This window comes from Lates calcarifer, linkage group LG11 (genome assembly GCF_001640805.2).
Source record: "Lates calcarifer isolate ASB-BC8 linkage group LG11, TLL_Latcal_v3, whole genome shotgun sequence".
Classification (NCBI taxonomy): domain Eukaryota; kingdom Metazoa; phylum Chordata; class Actinopteri; family Centropomidae; genus Lates; species Lates calcarifer.
Genome location: NC_066843.1, coordinates 5883839 through 5905159, shown reverse-complemented (window position 1 = coordinate 5905159; position 21321 = coordinate 5883839). Strand labels below are relative to the sequence as shown.

The window sequence follows — 21321 nt, the reverse complement described above, 5'->3', positions numbered from 1 at the left end:
CAATCCTGACTAACCACAGCCCTCACATCTATAAGCTAGGTGCAGATGTGTGGGAGGGAGGGCATACATTTGGTGTGTGTCTATGTACTGTTCACATGAAAGCACTTTCGCTCTGATATAGAGAAAACTCACTGAAGAAATACAATAAGCATATTTTCTGTGTTTCATCTTTAACTGGCTAAAAGTGTGATAAACTTTAAGCTAAATCTTGCTTTCCTCCAAAACACACTTGTAAGTGTGAGATAATTTCACACTTATTAAGTGCCACTGCTTCTTGTTTGAGCCTCATGTTAGTATAAGTATATTGTAACTAATACAGATAGGTGCACAGTATCAATAAGAAAACCTCTCCAGAACACTTGAGAAATATATAGATTTCCTCAGCGATTAAGATAAATTACTTTACCAAATCATTTCTCTGCCTGTCTCTTGTCAGTTAAATAAATACCTCTGCAGTGTCTGGGCCTCATCTGCAAAACATTTCCCTGCTGATTTGATGTCCTACTTTAATCTCCCATGTTGTTTTCTTCTGTTTGCCTTTGTCTTCTCTCTGCAGATATAATTCTATACTATTATGGTAGTTCAGGGGGGGAAACCAGCATCAGGGAGCTTACAAACTGACAATCTGATCTGATTGAAAACATGGTAAATCCCACGCTGGCCCAGGCATTCAATCTCACATCATCGCTGGCACACTGACGTCCCATAAACCCACTTTTTAATCCCAAAGCCTTTTTATTTTGTGGTCAGTGTGCCACCCATTGCCACAAATCCCCCCACTGCCTCAGCCTCACCCCGCCCCCATCCCTCTTGTGTGTGTGTATATGTGTGCAGGGATGAGTTCAGGCACAGCTGGCATCATCATCCTGTAACCTGCTCTGCTATGGGCATATTTGTGAGTACACTGGCATGAACCGAATACCTGGACAAGGTAAGGCAGACAACCAGCAGAACTGTAAAACCTGCTGATCTGCTGTGGTTGTCGTTCTCTGCAATTCTGCTGCTGATACAGGATATTAAGGACTTCCAACCTATTTTGGGATTGGTTCAGATCTGCATTCCTGGAGAGAAAGACTTCTTAACAATCCCCTCACTAAGGCAGAACACTGTTGGCCAGTTGGCAGCCATGAAAACTGTACCAAAGGAGGATATGAGATGCCAGGGCAGAAAAGAAGAGGACTAAATCTTTATGTTATGATCCACAGCCCGGAGGGAAAATTGCTGTTTTTGACAACTTCTTCAAGACTTGTTTGGAGATTGAAGACAACCTCATATGATTCTTAGTTCTCTTGAAAAATACGACCAATCTACAGTGGACGTGAAAAGTTTTTTGCCCCTTCTTCCCCTCCAGTCTGGTCTGCATCTGAAAATCCAGACTCCTGCGGAACAAAATCCTCCTCTCACCTGGCATCCGAGCACTCTGCCAGTCTAAGCACACATTTACAGATACGCCGAATGGTATCACGCAGGAGCCACACCATCGCACGGCAGACATGTAAAAAATAAAACTGTTTAAAGAATATAACAGAAGAAATTGCGCGCTCTCGGCGCAGCATCAGCACCAGCATCCGATGCGCGTCCCCGCCCCGGTAGAGGCTGCCCGAGATCCCGGGAAGAGGAGTTGGAGCTGCGCGAGTTAAAGTTGGGCTAAAGGGGGGTGAGAGGATGCTGCGGAACAATCTACGATATAATTAACATAGCCTATGCGGAGAAACGTGTCCTAAGTGAAGGATGACTTGCAAAATACTGAGCATATGCCTCTTATTTTTGGGTTTTCAACATTGCTCATCACGTAAGTCTTGTGAAACAGCAATTGTTCATCTGTTATCGGTTGCTAGAATATCATTAAAATATTTCAAGGTGTATATACATGCATTATCTGCAGATTATTTAGCGTGTGGTCGTATGCTTAAGAAAAAGTTACAGGATATCATTTGATAATAAGTGGAAAATACCACTGGAGGGTAAAATGTAGCCTGAGGTGTTGGGATCATTGAAGGGCAACACACGTTGCGATAAAACCAGATGTGGTCTTCTGACACGGATCATTAAATTTCACTGCTTGTTTTGGCGAATGCAATTTCAGTAAAGCATTGTTTTGTGGGATCACACCAAAAAAAGTGTAGAGGCAAACCGCGTCGGTCCTGCGGAAGGTGCGCACAGTGATCCCCTATCGCACTGGACTCTCTGCATTGCAGTGCTTTCTCTCAGCCAGCATGCAAGTTTCTGCACCGTGCGGGTTCAACTCTCGACTTCTCTGCAGAACACGATGCAGCCGCAGAGTCTGTTTAGTTGTTTCTGGTATAATAATCTCCGTGTCGCATTGATAATGTGTGTTGCTGTTGCTGAAAATCCGCTAAACACGTTTTCAAAGTGGCGGTTGAGGGAGCAGGGCTCCGCGTCCTGACCGGGACCAGCCCACTGCAGTACTTTTTTTTGGGGGGGGGGGGCTTGTGTTCCCATCACCTGTCCATTAAAGCTCTGCATCCTGCGCACGACGGATTCACCTGGCAGGGAAATCATTACCCACTGATCAATGAAGCAGTCATGTGGTGGATTTAGTTGAGTAGAGGTGGGGCTGTGTGTGGGGATAAAATTGGGCTAGGGGTTTTCTGGGAAGGGTGCTGGCAACCCTTCTGTCAAATGTTGTATGCATACTAATAAGCTTTGTTGGTGATGTCAGTGTCAAGATGGCCTCAGAAGATCTTGACCGTTAATTAACCCCATACTGTGCATTGCATGACTCATTAGTTTTGACATCGATGGGAGATGTAGATTAGGGATGGGATGTCATGTGACTTCTTAGTAAGTTTGAACTGTGAAACTGTGCATGGTGCATTTCAATGAAACAAAAGCTTTACCAGGTTTACAGTTTGTGTACTGGGTGTCAATGGGAGTGGATCCACTTTACATAGATGTAACACACTTTTCTGAGCTATTAAAGGGAAATAACTTTCCTCTCCAGGCCAGTGTTGTAATACTTGAGACCAGGACTTGGACTGATGCACTGATGAGTCCAGGACTTGGACTCTGACTTGAACATTGACTGCACTCCACTCTACTTTTTCCAATAGGCCATACTACTTCGGCATAAGATATTGTTAGCTACATCAATACATTAACAATATCCAACTTTGTGCAAGGGCAGTTCACCAGTCTACATGCGGATCTGCACGAGTACCATCAGTAACAGTTAGTGCTAAGACTCAACCTTGATGACTCAGACTCAGGCTTGACCTCAGGTAATGGGGACTCAAGACTTGAGGTTCAGTGGCTCGACTTCATCACTGCTCCAAGCATTAGTCATTATATGACATATATATGTAAAGTCTTTTTGATGAAAAATATTTTAAATGATCATCTCACTGCTAATTACTAGCTGTGTCACATAGAATACAGTTCACTTCCCTGTACACTATCTTGCTGTAGAAGAGAAAAGTGAATAAAAAGGAGAGACTGCACTCAAGTAGAAGCTTGATAACCTCATTGGATCACTGGGTGTTACCCATTAAGCTGAGACCTGTGGGTTTGGCTTGCTGTAGATCTTGATCTTGCTTGTACTTTATTACAGGCCAGGGCAACTGTATATTTGCTGTGTGGATGTGCACAGTGGAGCTGTGCCAGATTAAAATGGAGCCTCAGATCCCAGAGCATTGTGACCCAGGGTGGGGTGGGTCTGAGACTCACTCTATAAAGTGTGTGTGTGTTTGAATTGATGGGTGTGGGTGAGATGCATATGCATAAATCTCAGTTTATGCTTTGTGCATTCTGTCATGCTTTACAGCTTGAGCAACAGGGGACTGACTGTTTAGTCCATGTGAGGGTAAATTTGGACTAGTATTTGGAGAAGGAGGGGTGTGCTGCTCTGTGTGGAAACTTAGCTTCTCTATTCTTTTAGACAGAAGCATGTAGCTGTTTGAGATCCAGATTTAAACCTGAATGTGATTGTGATGTGCTGTACAGTTTTGTTTTTTATCCCTGGCAGTAGTCAGACACCACCCACTGTGATGCCTGCCTACGTATAAATAATTTAGTGAACTCTCTTTAATAGAGCATGCTATATTTTTACTACCCTTATGTTCTGTTGCAGTATTTTTTTGATCTAATGTTGGTAGACATCCACATTCAATTGACATCTGCACACATGCAGGGTTGCTGTCTGAATCTGCAGCAGCTAGACGTCATAGAGTGACAACCAGAGGAGGTGCCTCTCTGCATACTGTATGTAACTGGCAGTAGTGATGTGTCAGCCTAGACAGACCAGCCTACACTTACAGCAGACTGATGATTCAGCAGGAGTGATGCTGGAGCTCTACACAGCCACACTGTTCCCCACATCCCCTTAATGATAAATGGAGAGTGAGATTTCTCCGTGTGGTGCAGAGAAGGGAGGGGGGGATGCAGGATCACAAGTAGAGGGGGTGAAAACCTAGTGACAGGATGTTCTGCACAGGCTTCAGGTACACTTTAGATACTGCAACATGACAACGCCCACATGGGAAGAGAGGGAGAGAGAGCGGCAGAGAGAGGAAGAAGTAAAAATTAGCCAGATGATGATGAGTGAGAGAGTATGAGGTAATGGGATGCAGCGAGCGCACAAAAGGGTGGATGATTTTCAGGGTTGGGATGGAGATAAAGAGAGAGGAGTCAGAGTGAGGGAATGAAAGCGAGGCGTTGAATAGGTGAGGGTGTAGAGTGCGTGACGGTCTTGCTGTAAGGAGGAGCTGAGAAGCTGAGTGGCCTGGGTTAACCTGCTGCAGTCTGGGATGCTCTTCACATTTAAAAGTCAAATTCCTCTCCTCTTACTACTAATTGAGGGATTAAAGCAAATCGATACATTTCCAGCCATTAGCAGCAACTGAGCTTTGGTTGTGTACCTGCAGCACAAAGCTCCCAAATATTTTCCTCTTAATGGCCGTTTTAGCTCTTGAAATGGCTCTACAGTGTGGTAATGGAATGATGCAGCAGAGATGTTTTATCGATCATGTGCAATATAGCAGGGATTTCTGTATGATAGAGATGGTGAGGAAGCTTCTTAGGGAGGTAGACAGAGGCAGAGAGTCAAGGTCACATTTCCCTTGCTCAGCACGTTATTTTCCACCTGACTGTGCAGCGTGTCCTTGCACAAAAGGTGACAGTACTCATGTTCAGGTGACTTGTTTTTTCCAGATAAGGCACAAAATGCTGTATTCATGCTGTACAGTGGCTCATGTGCAGTATGTTCCATGTCACATTTAAGGTAGTGCAAGGCAGTGGATGAAAGCCTGCTACTCTCTCAGTCATATTTCTTCACTGTAAAGATCTGCTCTGAACACCCACTCTTCTCCTCTACAAAGTTGTTTAAAATTGTTCCATCTGCAGCCCGCATGCTAATTCTGCTAACGTCTCCTGTTTTCAGCCACTGTCTACTGCCTTTTCTCCTGCCCTCCATGACCTCTGCTATTGTAAGAACAGGAATTACAACACCAGAACTCCTGTTTACCAGTAAACAACTCCAAAAGTTTAGAGAGGATTATACCAATAAAAGAGGAAGGTCACGCTGGAGCTGCTTTCGTGTACCTCATTTCGATATTTCAGTTGGTCTTGAACACACTCAGATCTATTGACCTTCTCATTCAAGTTAAGCCCAATCCATCTATATTTTTTTTAGCCTATCTATATTAAATCTTTTGGGGATATTAAAGAGCATATTTCAGCACTTAAAATGAGACAGTGTTTCTCTTGCAGCTTGAGGTGAGGGCATTGCGCATTTATCCACAGCAGTGGCACAAGCAAGATTAGGTAGAATTATGGTCAGTTTTAATAGCTGTGGGCCGAGGAGCGAGCCTCAGCAGATGGGTGATGGTCCTATCGGTCTTATAACCACATGCAGGATACAGCAGCTCACCATGACACAGCCACAGTCTCAGTTTGACTTTGACTTTCCTGCCCTATGAAACTGCATGTACTTTTTCGGACAGGCAAACACACACACACCCACAAAGACATCTACATGACACTTGCAACATTTTTATTCTGCCTCTGTAGCACTGACCAAGACAGTCTCAGAACACTTACTTTGATGTGTAAGCCCTGGCTCACCTGCTTATAAGGAGGCTATTTAGGGGCTGTGGCATTAATGTGGAACATGAATCTTTAACCTCACTATCTGTATACTTGAAACTGGAAAAATAACCTAAATGTGTTTGTGCTATGCTGCAGATTTAATTGAATTGATGCGCCTGAAATTAGTATTTTGTGTCTCATGGAGCATGTACTAGCCTCTAATTGAACTCCAAATGATATTTTCTTATCAGGCTGTGCAGCAGTGCCAGTCTTTGTTGCCCAGAACTGTGTCCTTTTGAAAGCCTGTTGTGAATGCTGCTTGAGAAGATCTCTTTAATAACTCCTGACCTTGGTGTCTTCCCTGTTGTCACTGCAGGAGAATGTGTTGATCCGCTGGTCTCGGGGCTCTATGCCTCCTCCTTTCTGGCCTCTTCCAGATACAACTTTCTGTATTCTGCCAATTTTGCCAAATTGTATGGTAAGTCTTTAATTCAATATATAGCATTCATTCATAGTTTTATGCCATTGACCTTCTCAATGCTGATATGTGACCATATTATACCAAGAAAAGGGCAAGTGTAACTAATAACATTAATGATGCCTCCCATTGCAGCATGTGCAATACAGGGGCCCTGGTATTAACACATTACTGTTATTAGTTACACTTGTGTTTTGCAGTATTAAACTTGTCCATCCTCACATATCAATATCTGATGTATGATACAGTCTTACAGTATAAGTAATTGGCTACATATATTATCTAAATATATTACTGTTATATATTAAAGGTTTGTACAATTCTGGACAAAACAAAGTAGCTGACCCTGACTTGCTTCATTAGAGCTCTCCACCCCAAGTTTTAATTCAAAATGGCTGCCTTATGGCAGATTCAGGTTACAGGTTCTTTTGTTGTCACAATTGGTTTGATCATGATTTCATCCCAGTCAAACTTTATCTGTCACCCTCTAATCAAACACTTCTCTTTCATCACCTCAGGCAGCAGTGGCTGGTCCCCATCCCCAAGGGACAGACAGCCATGGCTGCAGGTTGACCTGGGCAGGAAGTACAGACTTGTGGCCATAGCCACCCAGGGGACCTTTAACTCATATGACTGGGTCACCAAGTACACCCTGCTCTATGGAGACCGACCAGACTCGTGGACGCCGTACATCATGAAAGGAGGAAACTCTGTAGGTGTCATTGAGCCAGAGTGGTTGGGATTGGGGTGGGATGAGGGCCATAACAGGGATGAGTCGAGGATTAACTAGTCAAACGTAATCTTTACAGTCTGCGCTCGGTGGGTGTTCCATCATTTTCATTGTTGCTGGCAGTGAAACAAAGACAGCACAGCATATTATCTCTCTCAACAGTGACAAAGCTAATCTCACCATCACTTCATCTCCAGTCTCTTAATAAGGTGTTAACACCATTGCGGTGACTCAATAACTCCCTCTCCGCTCTCCTCATCTCATCTGTTTGCAGACGATGCCTGGAAACTGGAATTATTATCAGGTGAAGAGGAATGTCTTCCATTACGCCTTTACTGCTAAACACATTCGCCTGCTGCCTCTGGCGTGGAACACAGAGAATGGAGGGAAGATTGGCGTGAGGCTGGAGCTGTTTGGCTGCCCCTATGGTAAAAATGACTGATGGATGGTACACAAGGATTTACTGCCTTGGATTCAGATCTGAAGACATTGTACAATTCCAGTGCTTAACCAAATCTGACAGTATGCCACTACATTCAAGTGCCAAATATTCTCCAAAATGTTCCCACGTATGATGAATGACTCAGCTCAGTATCACCTGATTTATGCTTATTCTACTCTAGCTAAATGTCAACACATATGAGATGCTCTAGGAAATGTGCCATGTAGCATTTAGTTAGATAATCCCTAAAACCTCAATAAATGCTGAATAAGGTTGCATATGACCTTATATGCACCTTACTTAAAACAACACAGACAGTATTTTAAGTCTGTAGTTATTCTGGAAATCCTAAATATATTTTGAAATTTTGCTCCATGTTTCAGATTCCTATGTGCTACAGTACAACGGGGATGACTCGGTAGTCTACATGTACCCAGGAAAGAGGTCCCGCACAATGCAGGACCACATTGCCATAAACTTCAAGACTCTGGAGCAGGATGGTCTGCTGTTGCACAGTGAGGGAATTCAGGGAGACCTCTTCACCCTGGAGCTGAAGAGAGGACGTCTGTATCTACACATCAGCCTTGGTACAGCATGAGTCATTCGTCTGACAAATAGTATTTGGGAATGACTTTGTTATACAGGCACTGGAGAAATGACAGGAAATGAAAGAGAGAGAGGGATGCAACAAAAGGTCCCAGACTAGACCTGGTCAGCGCCTCATTTCCTAAGCCACAGGGACACCCTGAAAGTTGAAATATATGGAAGGGTCTTTGTTGTACAGTTGTGAGTGAAGAAAATATTGGCCTATGTGACAGTGGCATCCATCTCAGAAAGAGGCAGGCTTCTCTCAATCCTGAAATCAATATTGTTGGTTTGGCTGTTGGCTGCAGCCCCACAATTTCTTTGATGTGAAAAAATCAGCAGTTCTCTTATTTCTCTCTCAAGCATTTGCTTTTGCCCTCTGTTTTCCAGGAAGCAGTGTAGTGCACAAAGTCAATGGCCGAACTACACTGACTGCTGGCAGCCTTCTAGATAACCTACACTGGCACTATGTCACCATCAAGCGCTACGGTAGACAGGTGAACTTCACAGTGGACAGTCAGACAGTGACAGCCATCTGTAACGGAGAGTTTACCCACCTGGATCTAGATACACAGGTAACTCAGCATCTGAGTTCATTATCCTCCTTTACTTATATTCATATTAGTGATTATGAATTCTGGGTCAATGAGGGTAACTGACTGCTTTAATACCGTTTAGTTGTATGTGGGAGGAGTAATAGAGCAGAACCTGCCTCATCTCCCTACCACACCAAATTTCCGGGGCTGCCTGGAGAATGTCTTCATCAATGGCATCAACATCATTGACAAGGCCAAGAGAGAAGACTCCGAGATCCGCATACCACGAAAGGTGGGGCTTAATACAAACCTTTATTCAGTATTTCAGTCATTATATAATCCATTTCATCGTCTTAAGCAGAACCACAATCAACAGAATTGTTTTCACCCAAGCTGATTGAGTTATTTCTCTGATTTTTCTCTCTCACCCTCAGAAAAAGATGCATTTTGCCTGCCGTGACATTCTCCTCAAACCAATGACCTTTGCCGGGCCCAACAACTACCTGCAGGTTCCGGGCTTCTTCAGGAGGCCCCGTATGTTTGTCAAGTTCAAGTTCCGCTCTTGGGACTACACAGGGCTGTTAATGTTCACGCGCTTTGCTGATGACCTGGGTGCCCTTGAGCTGGGTCTGAGTGAGGGACAGATCAACGTCACTATATTCCAGCCTGGGAAGAAGAAACTCCAGTTTGCTGCAGGTAGGCTTATGTAATCTTTGGCCTTGTCAGATGGCCTTGTATGCATCATGAATATAGTTTCAGCTAGTTTAGCAAAAAGTTAGTTTTAGATGAATGCTGTGCATTGTACATGTGATCTCTGTTCTTATAGTAGAACCACTGCATGACAGGCATTTCTCCAATTTCTAGGGTACAGGCTGAATGATGGTTACTGGCATACAGTGGATTTGGCAGCTAGAGACAACCTACTGACCCTCACAATTGATGAGGAGGAGGGCTCTCCATTAAAGATCACCAACCCCTTCACAATCCGGACTGGGGACCGCTACTTTTTTGGAGGTGTGGTGTTGACTTAAACAATCGCTGACAACAAAATCAACATCTACCCTAAATTCATACAGTGTTCGCTTTCCTGTGCTCAGGTTGTCCAAAAACCAATAACACCATCAGGAAGTGTGAGACCAAGCTGAACCGCTTCCATGGTTGCATGCAGCATATCTTCATTGACAATGAACAGCTTGATATCGACATTATTCTGCAACGACAGTGGGGACGCTATGCTGAGCTGCTGTTAGGAACCTGTGGCATCACTGACAGGTATGAAACATCACTTAAAATAACAACAGACAAGTTGCATATGGAAACAAACAGATATAGCATTGCATGTGTTCAAATACTATATTCCTACAAAAACACACACACTCACTTTGATGATTTGTAATTGCTACTTCTTATTGGCTCTTTTATGGAGCTGTAATGTGATCTCATTCAAGATGTTTGTAAAGCATGTGGCACTGAATTGTGAGTCTTTAGAGTAAGACATCACTTCCTTAGAGTTGATGGCCTTCATCACCTCATAGTAGGTTTCACCTCATAAACCCTGTCTGAATGTTTTCAGTGAGAAATTAATATCATAGAGATAAGAGATAATGTGGAAATGAAAGATCGGAAATAACACATTTATGTGAGTCTGTCACTTTTTTTTTAATGTCAAACTACTCAGAATAAACATCTGCTCTGTTTACAGATGTACCCCGAATCCATGTGAACATGAAGGCAGATGCATCCAGTCCTGGGATGATTTTATATGTCTTTGTGAGAACACAGGCTATAAAGGAGAAGTGTGTCACATGTGTAAGTGCCAGCTGGTGATCTTAACATTGTAATAAAGGTTTCTTCACACTTATTTGCACCAGGCCCGTGCTATATTTCTTCCAAATGATAACAAATTGACCATGTCTTTCCTCAAACAGCTGTTTATAAAGAGTCATGCGAAGCCTACAGACTCAGTGGCAAGTATTGGTCTGGAAACTACACCATCGATCCTGATCTCAGTGGGCCGCTGAAACCATTTGAGGTGTACTGCAAAATGAAGTGTAAGCAAGCACTGTCACTGATAAAATACAGCTTCATCAGCATTGTGTTCAGTATTCGCTAGGTCCTCTGTGGGTTGTTAATGAAAATTTGGAGAGCAAAACGTCAAGTCGTTCCTGTAATGAGAAATGTGTGCTGAAAATTTAATGGGAAATTAAAAGGGTTCATCAAACGAGATAGGCCCAGCTGTTTCTGTATGTGTGTGTGTTGGAAAATTGTTCTTCCTCTGAGGTGGGCCTCTGTGTCTCAGCTTTGAGACATTCTTATCAGACCTTAAATTGCTTTTCACCCTTTTAATTTTTCTCTCATTATCATTCTCCCCACCTATGACCTATATCTGTCATTCCTCCTCACAGCCTATAAAGCTTGGACAGTGATTATGCATGACAGAGTGGATGGCACCAAGGTGACTGGGAGTTCAATAGACCAGCCATATATAGGAAATGTCAACTACTGGAATGCCTCCTGGGATGAAGTCACTGCTCTGGCCAACACCTCCATGTATTGTGAACAGTGGATCGACTACTCCTGCTACAAGTCTCGTCTCCTCAACACCCCCAGTAAGTGGGAGTAGTCAGGTTAATATTTTAGCAGTGTGCTAATGGACATTAAGAAGGACAGGGAACTTGAATGACACACTAACGTGTCATTTCTTTCCAAAATAGATGGAAGACCTTTTGGTTACTGGATTGGTCGCAACAATGAGAGTCACTATTACTGGGGTGGGACGTTCAGAGAGGTCCAAAAGTGTGGCTGTGCCATCAACCAAACCTGCACGGACCCCAAGTTTCAATGCAACTGCGATGCTGACTATAGACAATGGTGAGAGAGGGGCACATTAAGCAGGTTTAGCTTATATCTGTGATGTTGATGTTTTAATGTCTACACTATGGCTTTTCAGGTACTCCGATAAGGGCTACTTGGACTTCAGAGACCATCTGCCTGTGAGGAAAGTGGTGGTTGGAGACACCAACAGGACCGGCTCAGAAGCACACTTCACTGTTGGGCCCCTCCGCTGCCATGGCGACAGTGAGCTGAAATTTAATGGGTTGTGCTCACACAGTGTTGTTGGAAGGCTGGTAGTTGTTTTTCTGTTTAACATGTATTTTGATGTTTCCCACAGGAAACATCTGGAACACCATATCCTTTACCAAGCCCACCTACATAACCTTCCCCACCTTCAAGCCTGGAACCACTGCCGACATCTCCTTCCACTTCAAAACATATCGTGGCAATTGTGTCTTCTTGGAGAACTCTGATGACCAGCTTCGAAACTTTATACGTATAGAGCTCAATAGTGAGTTGAATCACCTGTTGGCAGGGAACTACCACTCCTCACATGACTGAAAGATTTGTCAAAGAATAACTATGCTTTTTTTTTCCTTTTTCCTTTTCCAGCCACCCATGACCTTGCCTTTGTGTTTATGGTTGGCGATGGCATCCTTAATGTGACCCTACACTCCCCTGTGCCACTCAATGACAATGAGTGGCACTTTGTTCAGGCTGAACTCAATGTGAAGCTGGCCAGGATCAAGGTTGATTATCAGCCTTGGGCTGTGAAACGTTTCCCAGGTCAGACCTTCATCACCATGAAGTTTACTCATCCTCTCTTAGTAGGTAGGTTGCCCAAGTTTAATTTGGAAGCTTAAAACTGGCATGACTCAGAGAAGACTGAATTTGTCCTCTAAACTTTGATTGAAAGTGAATAACCACTGATAAAATCATTCTGTGTGTTAGGTTCAGCCAACCGCACCCTGAGACCATTCTTAGGATGTCTTCGAGGGTTACGGATGAACGGTGTTCCTCTGGATCTTGAGGGAAAAGTAAATGAAGAACAGGGTATAAGGAGGAATTGTACAGGACAGTGTCTCAATGCTACTATACCATGTCGAAACAGCGGCCAGTGTATCGAGGGTTATGCTTCCTACACTTGTGATTGTAACAACACAGCCTTTGATGGTTTCTACTGCCATAAAGGTGAGTTCAGACATGTTTCTCTAGAAACCAGACAGAACTATAACTGACATCAGGTGCAGCTACACTTTCAAACAAATGTGTATATCTTAAGTCCTAAATGATCTTTTCTTAGATATTGGAGCCTACTTTGAGATTGGCTCGTGGCTGAGGTACAACATACGAAAGAAGCCCGTGACAGACGAAGCGGCATGGGCCAACTGGATCGACCCACACTATGACAACTTCAGCCTCGGCTACAACGACACAGCAGATGACATAGAGTTCAGTTTCAGCACTGTCCACACGCCAGCTGTGTTGCTCTACATCAGCTCCTTCGTTCAGGACTACATCGCTGTCATCCTTAAGACTGATGGTAGGAGAAGCTCAGAAACAATTAGCCTGAGTCTCACAAAAACTTCATTGAAACTCAGCATTGATGTAATGCAACAGTATATCAGTATATAATACTAATGCAATTTGTTGTGTCTCTCTCCACAGGTAGTGTAGATCTGAGGTATAGGCTGGGGCTCATAACACACAAGTACCAGCTGACTCCCCGAAACCTGGCAGATGGATACCCCCATTATGTCAACATAACCAGACACAACAGAACTATCAAAACACAGGTTCATGCTCTCACTGCTGTTACTGTGTAAACTCTGCTCTGTGGCTTATGTTATTTTCAGTAAAATCATGTTTTTATGTCTAGAAGAACTGCACACTGTTGTAACCAAAGGTAATTTAGTGGACGCAAAAGACACAGACTCACGGGACAAGTTGAACTGGATTTCTTGGAATGAGAGCAGGCGAGCTGTAGACCAGAGGATGAATGAGCAGCGAGCAGACGAACAGGGGTAGAGCAGTGAGTCCGTGGATGGAGATGGCTGGGCTTGAGATGTGTAGCAGGCAGGCAGACAGGGAGTCATCCTGGAGCACAGGAGAAAAACGATTAGTTAAAGGCAAATCACAAGGAACAACAAAAACTAGAGACTAATAAACACTAGAGAGCCTTGACTACCATGTAAGTAGACTGAACAATCTGATGTTGAGTGACTGGACAGCCAGCATGCAGAGCTAACGAGATGATGAGAACCAGGTGTGCTATGACTGCCTCCAGGGTCAGGAGTTGATTGGAGCAGGTGAAGAGCAGGGAGGATCACCCCGCCCACAGACACACAAAAAACACAAGGGAAGAGGAAACAGAAGAACAAGGAAAAAATGGAAAAAACCTGGAACCTTGGCAGGACCCAAGGACCCACACAGTTGTGCATTAATTTAAGAATGTCCAACTAACAAACATTTCCAAAGCAGATACAAATCTTTAAATCACAAGAAAACACTGATCCATGAATTTCAACAAAAAGGAATAGCTTGCTGTCTGAGGGAATAAGCTTATTTGTTTTTGTGCAGAGAGTTAGATGAAGAGGAGACTTCCCAAGACATTGAACCATTAAATATACTAATAGCTGTTTTATACCAAATATCCAGAATACAGTTAGGGTAAACTGCAGCAGCTGTGGTTTTGTAATTGCTCACATAAATATGTATATTTTTGCAATTAGTTCTATTTGTGGTATTGTGGCAGTTTAAAAATTATTTTTACTACCCTGTATCACTACCCTGTCTACAGGTGGATTACATGGAGCCCATAGTGGAAAAGATAACTTTAGTGGAGGATGCCAGGTTTGACTCTCCAAAGTCCATGTTCCTCGGCAGAGTGATGGGTAAAAGTCTAATTCACCACTTGTCAATGAGGACATGTAATGTACTCATCCTGCTGCTAGTATCGTTCATGCATTATTTATTTGACATATAGTAGTAGTCTCTTATATTTATTGTTTGTGTCTGCTCCTTCAGAGGTTGGTGACATCGACTATGAAATCCAGAGGCATAATGCTCCAGGGTTCATAGGCTGCATATCTGGAGTGAGATACAACGTCTATGCCCCTTTAAAGGCCCTTTTCCGTCCGAATGAAACAGATCCTCCGGTAACGACTCAGGGCTACGTCTCTGAATCGAACTGTGGCGCCTTCCCTCCTGTCCTGGGTTACGTACCATGGGAGGTAGACCCCTGGTTTACTGGCATAGGTGAGTTTATATGAGTGTATATATGTTCCATTAATACATGAAGAGAATAGTACTTTCTGTTCATCTACTTCACTGTGATTCTCTTTCTTTCAGAGTATTTTTATATCCATGATGACCTAGGCCTATTTTGGATAACAGGTAAGATCAGATCTGTACTCTAATAGACTTCACACACTGTCCTGAATATACAAATGTTGCATATCTGCCTTGTTTCTGAATTGCTGCATTCAAAAATGTGACATTGAGCAGTTTATCCAGTTTATTTTGAAGCACTGCTTCAACCTTTGTTTCTATTTTACTCACTATTTCCCCCCTCTTCCAGATGACTCAGATGACTCAAATCAGCCGTTTGAAATTCTCTTTCCTTTTTTCCTCAAATCCTCTAATCCTAAATTAGAGCGGGGTTGTCAGATCCCAATGTGGGCTTTTGAGTGTTTATTCAAGCGTCTGACTGCAGGCTCAAATTTATTACGTGTGGCACAAAACCAAAAAAACAACTTATTGAAAAATAAAGTTTCTAATGACCTGTTGCATTATGCACTGTGTTTATATGTGTATGAGTTAATATTAGAAATTATCTGTCACTTCTGCATGTCTGCTACATACTTGTACATTTGTTTACAATACTTAATAGATAATTCACAATTAGCACAATAACTTTAACAGCACAAGCATCCATTCCTTTATCACCATAATCATGGCACAATGACAACAGCACAATTATGTAAGGGAATTTTTATATAAAGGAAATTTTAATATAAAGCATGAAACTGAAGCTGAAATACTGATATGACATATGATAAATATGTTGTTCTTTGTATAGCTGTAGATACTGGAACATCAATATTTAATATATTTCTTCATCTATTTAATCCCCATGATAACATCTCACCTTTTTACAAGAGGTCATGGTGAGTGTAAAAACCAGTTGAACAGTCTGCAGCACAGTATTACAGACAATGGAAAAAAATTGGAGCAGGTCCCCCTGATGTGCAGGAGAGGCTGGAGTCTTAGGATTAAAGTGCAGCACAGGCTCCCTGCTCCATCCCTGTCTGAGACCTTTACGGGATCAGCTATATTTAGTCTGCATGGGCCCAGCTTACTCTTCATCATTGATACATGCTTCAGCTTAATAGATCATTCAGCTTCGGAGATATTATGCTAATGCAAGACATCAGCATGTCATTAAAGATTAGCGCAGCCATTCGGGCTTCCCGACAATGGTCCCCTCTGGTTATCAGACATCATTCCTCTCTGATATACTGTTCAGGATAAAATGGTTATGACTGAGAAATTACACCTCTTGCTTTAAATGCCGATAAAATGCTAAGTTGTACTAGTGAATAAATTCTGTCATAGTTTCTTTCCTGCTCTAAACACTTGGTGCAGTCTATTTTTCCTAGAGGAAAAAAAAAGTACCATAGTGCGTCAGAGGTTATATTTTATCAGCAGTAGTACTGATCCATTCTCTATACCCACTTACTGAGGGTATGAACCTCAGAGGCCTTTACTAGCATGCATTGGCAGAAAGTCTAGAGACACTGTGGACATTTTGCAAGTCCATTACCCTGACTGACAAACAAACACACACCTTCAGGCATATAATGTCTCCAGTTCAAAAGACCTGCTTGTCTTTGGGCTGTGGGAGGAAACCGAGCAAAGGGGAGCATTACAGTTACACTCAGAAATGAATGAGGGCTGAGGTTTGAACCTTTAGCTGTGAGGCACCAGCTTGAGCTACTGAGTTCAAGCACATGTTGCAAACATGAACAATTCTGGTTGTGAGTACCAAAGCTCAGAGGCAGATGGTCTGTGAAAAGCGGCCACATTACAAATTTAGGACTCATTTTGGATGCTGATTTGACCTTTGGCAGTCACATTAGAAGCATCACAAGGGTAGCTGTTTACCATCTGAGAAATATCTCTAATATCAGGGGTTTCCTGTCCCAGCCTGATCCTAAAAACTTATGTTACTGCTGCTCTTCATGACTCGTTGAGCTAAAAATGTAGATGCCTGAGTGCTAAGCAGAGTAAAAAGATCACTCCAGTCCTCCTCAACTCCACTCACAGCCTTTCTATTTCAGAATTCAATTGAAGATTCTCTGCGTTGTATAAAGATCACAGTATATATACACAGATAATGCTCTCCATTTACAAAGCCAGCAGACCTCTCAGGCCACGAGGCACCAATATACTTTGTGTCCTGAAAGCTGACTCTAGATCTGATGAGACTGAATTCAATATTTATGGGGCAAAAACAAGGAATAGCTGCCCTGAGGGTCTGAGACTGGCACCCTGATTGGTTTCATCTTACACAGCACAAATAAATTGAATTAAATTGAATAAAAAGAAAAGGGCAGTGATACCATGGACTTGAACTGACAAAGAAAACCAAAGAAAAAAGACCAGCACTGGCTTGTGGATGTGAAGTGCACACTTCAAGCCAAACACATAGCAGGAAAGGCACAATGGACATCTGATATAGCAGTTTGGACTCAATGCATATTTAGAATCCCGACTTGGATATTACCGGAAAGAGAATATAGGGTTTTATATTATTGTCAATATAGATAATATCAGACCATAATTCACCCATGCCAGTTTGGCTGATATAATAGTGTAATAATACAGCACTAGAAATTCAGTCAAACAGAGCCTGCTCCTCATCAGTATGTCTCTCTTTCCCCATTGTGTTGCAGATTAACTCTGACAGTGTTATTTTTATCTTTCAGTCATTGTCATCCTGGCACTGCTGCTGCTCTTCGGAGGCCTGTACAGCATCTATATCTATGCGTATCAGCAGAAGGGCAGCTACCACACCAATGAACCCAAGAACCTGGAGTCTCCCAGCAGCGCTAGGCCACTGACCGAAACCCTGAGGAGAGAAAAAAAGAACCTCCCTGAAATTGAAGAGGAGTTTAGGAGTGACTAGCATCACAGGACCTATGGGACAGTGGGGTTGGGGTTTGACTAGAGGGGTTGGGCAGAGGGAAATAGCACTTACAACAACCACAGATACCTGTATTAAGTTTTCTAATTGTTTTGTTTTCTTTCTTTCTTTCTTTCTTTCTTTTTTTTTTTTTTTTTTACAATTTTGTTTGTGTTCCTTTCCCCGGTTGAGTGGGATCTGATGCCTGGTGCTCTACATAGTACGTATTTTGGTAAGTTCTAGTTTTGCTGGGTTATAAAGTTCAAATCAAGCCCCATGTTACGTGAGTAGCCAACAAGTCTCACACTGTATTGCAGGGTGAAATACTGAAGTGCCTCATCTGAGCAAGCTTGATCTGAAGTAAACATAATAGCTTATTCAGATAGGGTTTAGATCAGACACTGTGGGAAAAGGATTTTTAAGGGACGTTTAATCACATTTCGGAAATTCAGTTTAAAGTATTCAGGCTTTTATTGATTGATTTCTTCTCTGAGCCATTTTTGAGACAGAGTAAAGCTACCAATATCTTACTGTATAGATTTATCACCATCTAAAATATACCTTTTGATGACAATCTCTCACGGAGCTATCTTTGACACCGAAGCTCATAATCCACCTTGGGTTTGAGCGATGAGCACATCTGAGAGCTGGTGTACCAAACTGGTGCAGCACATCCAAATCAAACAAAACTGGTGTTCAAGAATAAAAACAACCAACTGAAGAGAGAACAAACTGACAAGCATGGAGCTTTGAGAAGTTAAGCTTTGAGATGACACATATAAAGATTGTAAAAGGTATATATGCTTATATTTGATGTATTGCAGCCTATAACAGTGCATTACCTATACAGAATGGCACATGTAAGTGGTTCAGAATTGCCATAGTGTCAGTAGATAGCAGCTTTGCCGATCACAGTATGCTCACATTCTCAGCTATGGGGCTTCAGGAATGAGAGTGTGATGATTTGAAGACACTGTACCTCTAGGTGTGAGAGCTAACAGACTGTTGGTGTACTGTGGAATCAAAACACAAGTCAGCACGATGATGCTAGCCAGGGACAGGGTGACCTAAATAATCCAAGTTCTCATTCCTTCTGTCTTACTTCTGGTTGCTTATATTACGGTCAAGCTGCCAATAGCTCGGTGCTACAGAGTGTTTGACTCGGCAGACATCTCTCTACAAAAGCATTACAAAAGAATCAGTCTTCTCGCAATCCTTTCGTCTCCAATAAAAAGCATCTTTTCAGGAAACAGCTGCTCCCTATATTGTGGAGAGGCATACATAAAACACACGTGCACACACACACACACAGAGTAACATATGTACAGAGGACCACAAGAGTGTAAATGCTAATATTTTACTTCTAACTCACACTGCTTGAATATTTTTGCATAATGCTGTAGGACAGTGGCCGACTGCCCTGTCATCGCTGCTGCTGCTTGTTTAGCTGCTTTCAGTGGAAAGTTCAAAGTTTTACCTGTAGTCCAATGAAATTTCCTTCTCTGGCAAAGATGAAATTTCATTTGATGTGTGGTGCAACCAAAGCTTAGGGCTATCATCACTCACTGCAGCTCTCCTCAATAAGGCACTATTGTGTATGTGAAAAAAATGGAGAAAAAAGTAATACATTTGCAACAGATCAGCTATGCCTATGTAGAGCATGAGCGCACTTTGCAGTAACATGCAATAATATGAGCTTCTTCCAGCCACCAATGATGTTAAAGTCTCAGTTTAATTTGCAACTGCACAATAGCAAATAGGATGTAATGAGTGTATACGTGAATATATGAATAATGTGTTAAGCGACTTTTTTTATTCCTATGGTTTATACAAAACAAGTTTAAATTCAGATGAATGGAGTGCTTTGAATGTAAATCCTTTGACTCTGTAATGTATGAGCAGACTCTACAGTGGATACCTGCTCTGAGGTTTTTACTGGAGGCTGCTTTAGCACTGAAAGTAAAATTATTCATGGTAGCTTTTCCGAATGCTCAGGATAAAGAAAGTACAGTACTTGTTCTCTGTAGTGCTGATACACCTCCAAAACTCAACTTTGTTGGTTTTCCCTCTGTTACAGACGGGCAGGACTGTGCAACATTGTACAGTGACAGAATGTACAGTAGATGTAAAAACTGCAATTACTGTAAAGGCACGACTTGCTAATAATGTATGAAAATGTACAGATTTGGCCAAAGCTGGCATTTATTTTTAAGAATGTGCTGTGAAGAGATGAATGAATTTGAAAAGAAAGCAAAAAGAGTGAAACTGTTGATTTCTGATTGATACATGTGTTTTTGTTAAATGGACAATCACCACTCAAAAGTTCATACTAGGTTGCAAGCCAACAAACTTGGGTCAAATACGCTTTGTTGCCTATTAGGAAAGAGTCGACTTATGTATTATATAAATGTATACACCTCACTGTATTCATTGGTAAATGGATTATAAACATTCAGCCTAGCAGTGTCACTTCATTGCAACTCACTAGTTAATTCATGCGTGGTCCCTGGAGCGTGTGTATGTGTGACTGACTGGATGTTTTAGTGTTTGTATATTATACCCACCAAGAACTTACTGATGTAACATTATGACTTAAAAAAACAAACAAAAAAAAAAAACAAAAACCTAATGTGCACTGATACCAACTATCCAGCTCACTTATTGTAGTGCACCAACAGTAGAGGAATAAGACAGAAACAAGGCCTGGGTGAAGCTCAGTGTGGCTTCACCATGTTCAGGTACCAGTAGTTTGTATGAGATGTTAGAAGCACGCTCAATCTGTCCTGAGCTGATTTTGAAGTGCCCAGCCTGCTTCCTACTAACGGAGGCAAGGATGTGGCTAAAACGGATTAAGATAAAATGGCCAGTAGAGGGAGCAGACCAACAAGATGTTCCTAGCTCAGACTGGATATCTGCTGATTCCACGTGATGTGAGACTTAGTCAGTGCTGTTTAATGCTTCATGGAGTTAAATGCTAGTTGAGGATTAATATCAGAATTTAAATAAAAAATGATATTCAAAGGGGAATAAAGTTAAATTAGGTTGAGTAAAAAAAAAACATGATTTGCATGTAATCCTGTACTGTGCTCTATTTACATAATATTTTAGTACCTATAAAAGCCTTAAGACTTTTTAACACTCAGTAATAAATCAGCAGATACCCAGTCAACAGTGATATCATGTATGAAATCAGAAGGTAAAACACCAGAGTGAGGTGTAGTCAGGTTAGACCAGGTTAGATTTCTCTTCACCATCAAACTGGATCCCTCTGCAACAACAACCAGAAGTGATGATTACAGTTGTGTTTGTGACCACACTGAAATTTAGGATTTTTTTTTCTCTTCAGTACGCTCAATTTTGTTTTGTAATACTTTCACTGTAAATGACCATTACTGTGTAAATCAAGGCAAAGCCAAACTGTCACCTCAATAAAAGAAGCTTGAAGGAAGTTGTTAATGTGTTATTTTAGGTGAGACGCTTCTT

General features: G+C 42.1%; 1 protein-coding gene across 1 annotated transcript; it reads left to right on the top strand.

Moving 5' to 3' along the window:
• Positions 1-826: 826 nt before the first annotated feature.
• Positions 827-21286, top strand: cntnap1 (contactin associated protein 1). Its single transcript, XM_018702286.2, has 24 exons — positions 827-1792; positions 6422-6523; positions 7042-7235; positions 7528-7681; positions 8079-8282; positions 8671-8855; positions 8959-9108; positions 9251-9512; positions 9681-9830; positions 9914-10088; positions 10519-10625; positions 10745-10867; positions 11222-11425; positions 11531-11687; positions 11767-11894; positions 11989-12162; positions 12264-12482; positions 12603-12842; positions 12955-13194; positions 13320-13447; positions 14452-14545; positions 14679-14909; positions 15003-15047; positions 17642-21286. The coding sequence occupies exons 1-24, from the start codon at positions 1732-1734 to the stop codon at positions 17839-17841; spliced, it is 3927 nt and encodes a 1308-aa protein (XP_018557802.1). The 5' UTR covers positions 827-1731; the 3' UTR covers positions 17842-21286.
• Positions 21287-21321: the final 35 nt, after the last annotated feature.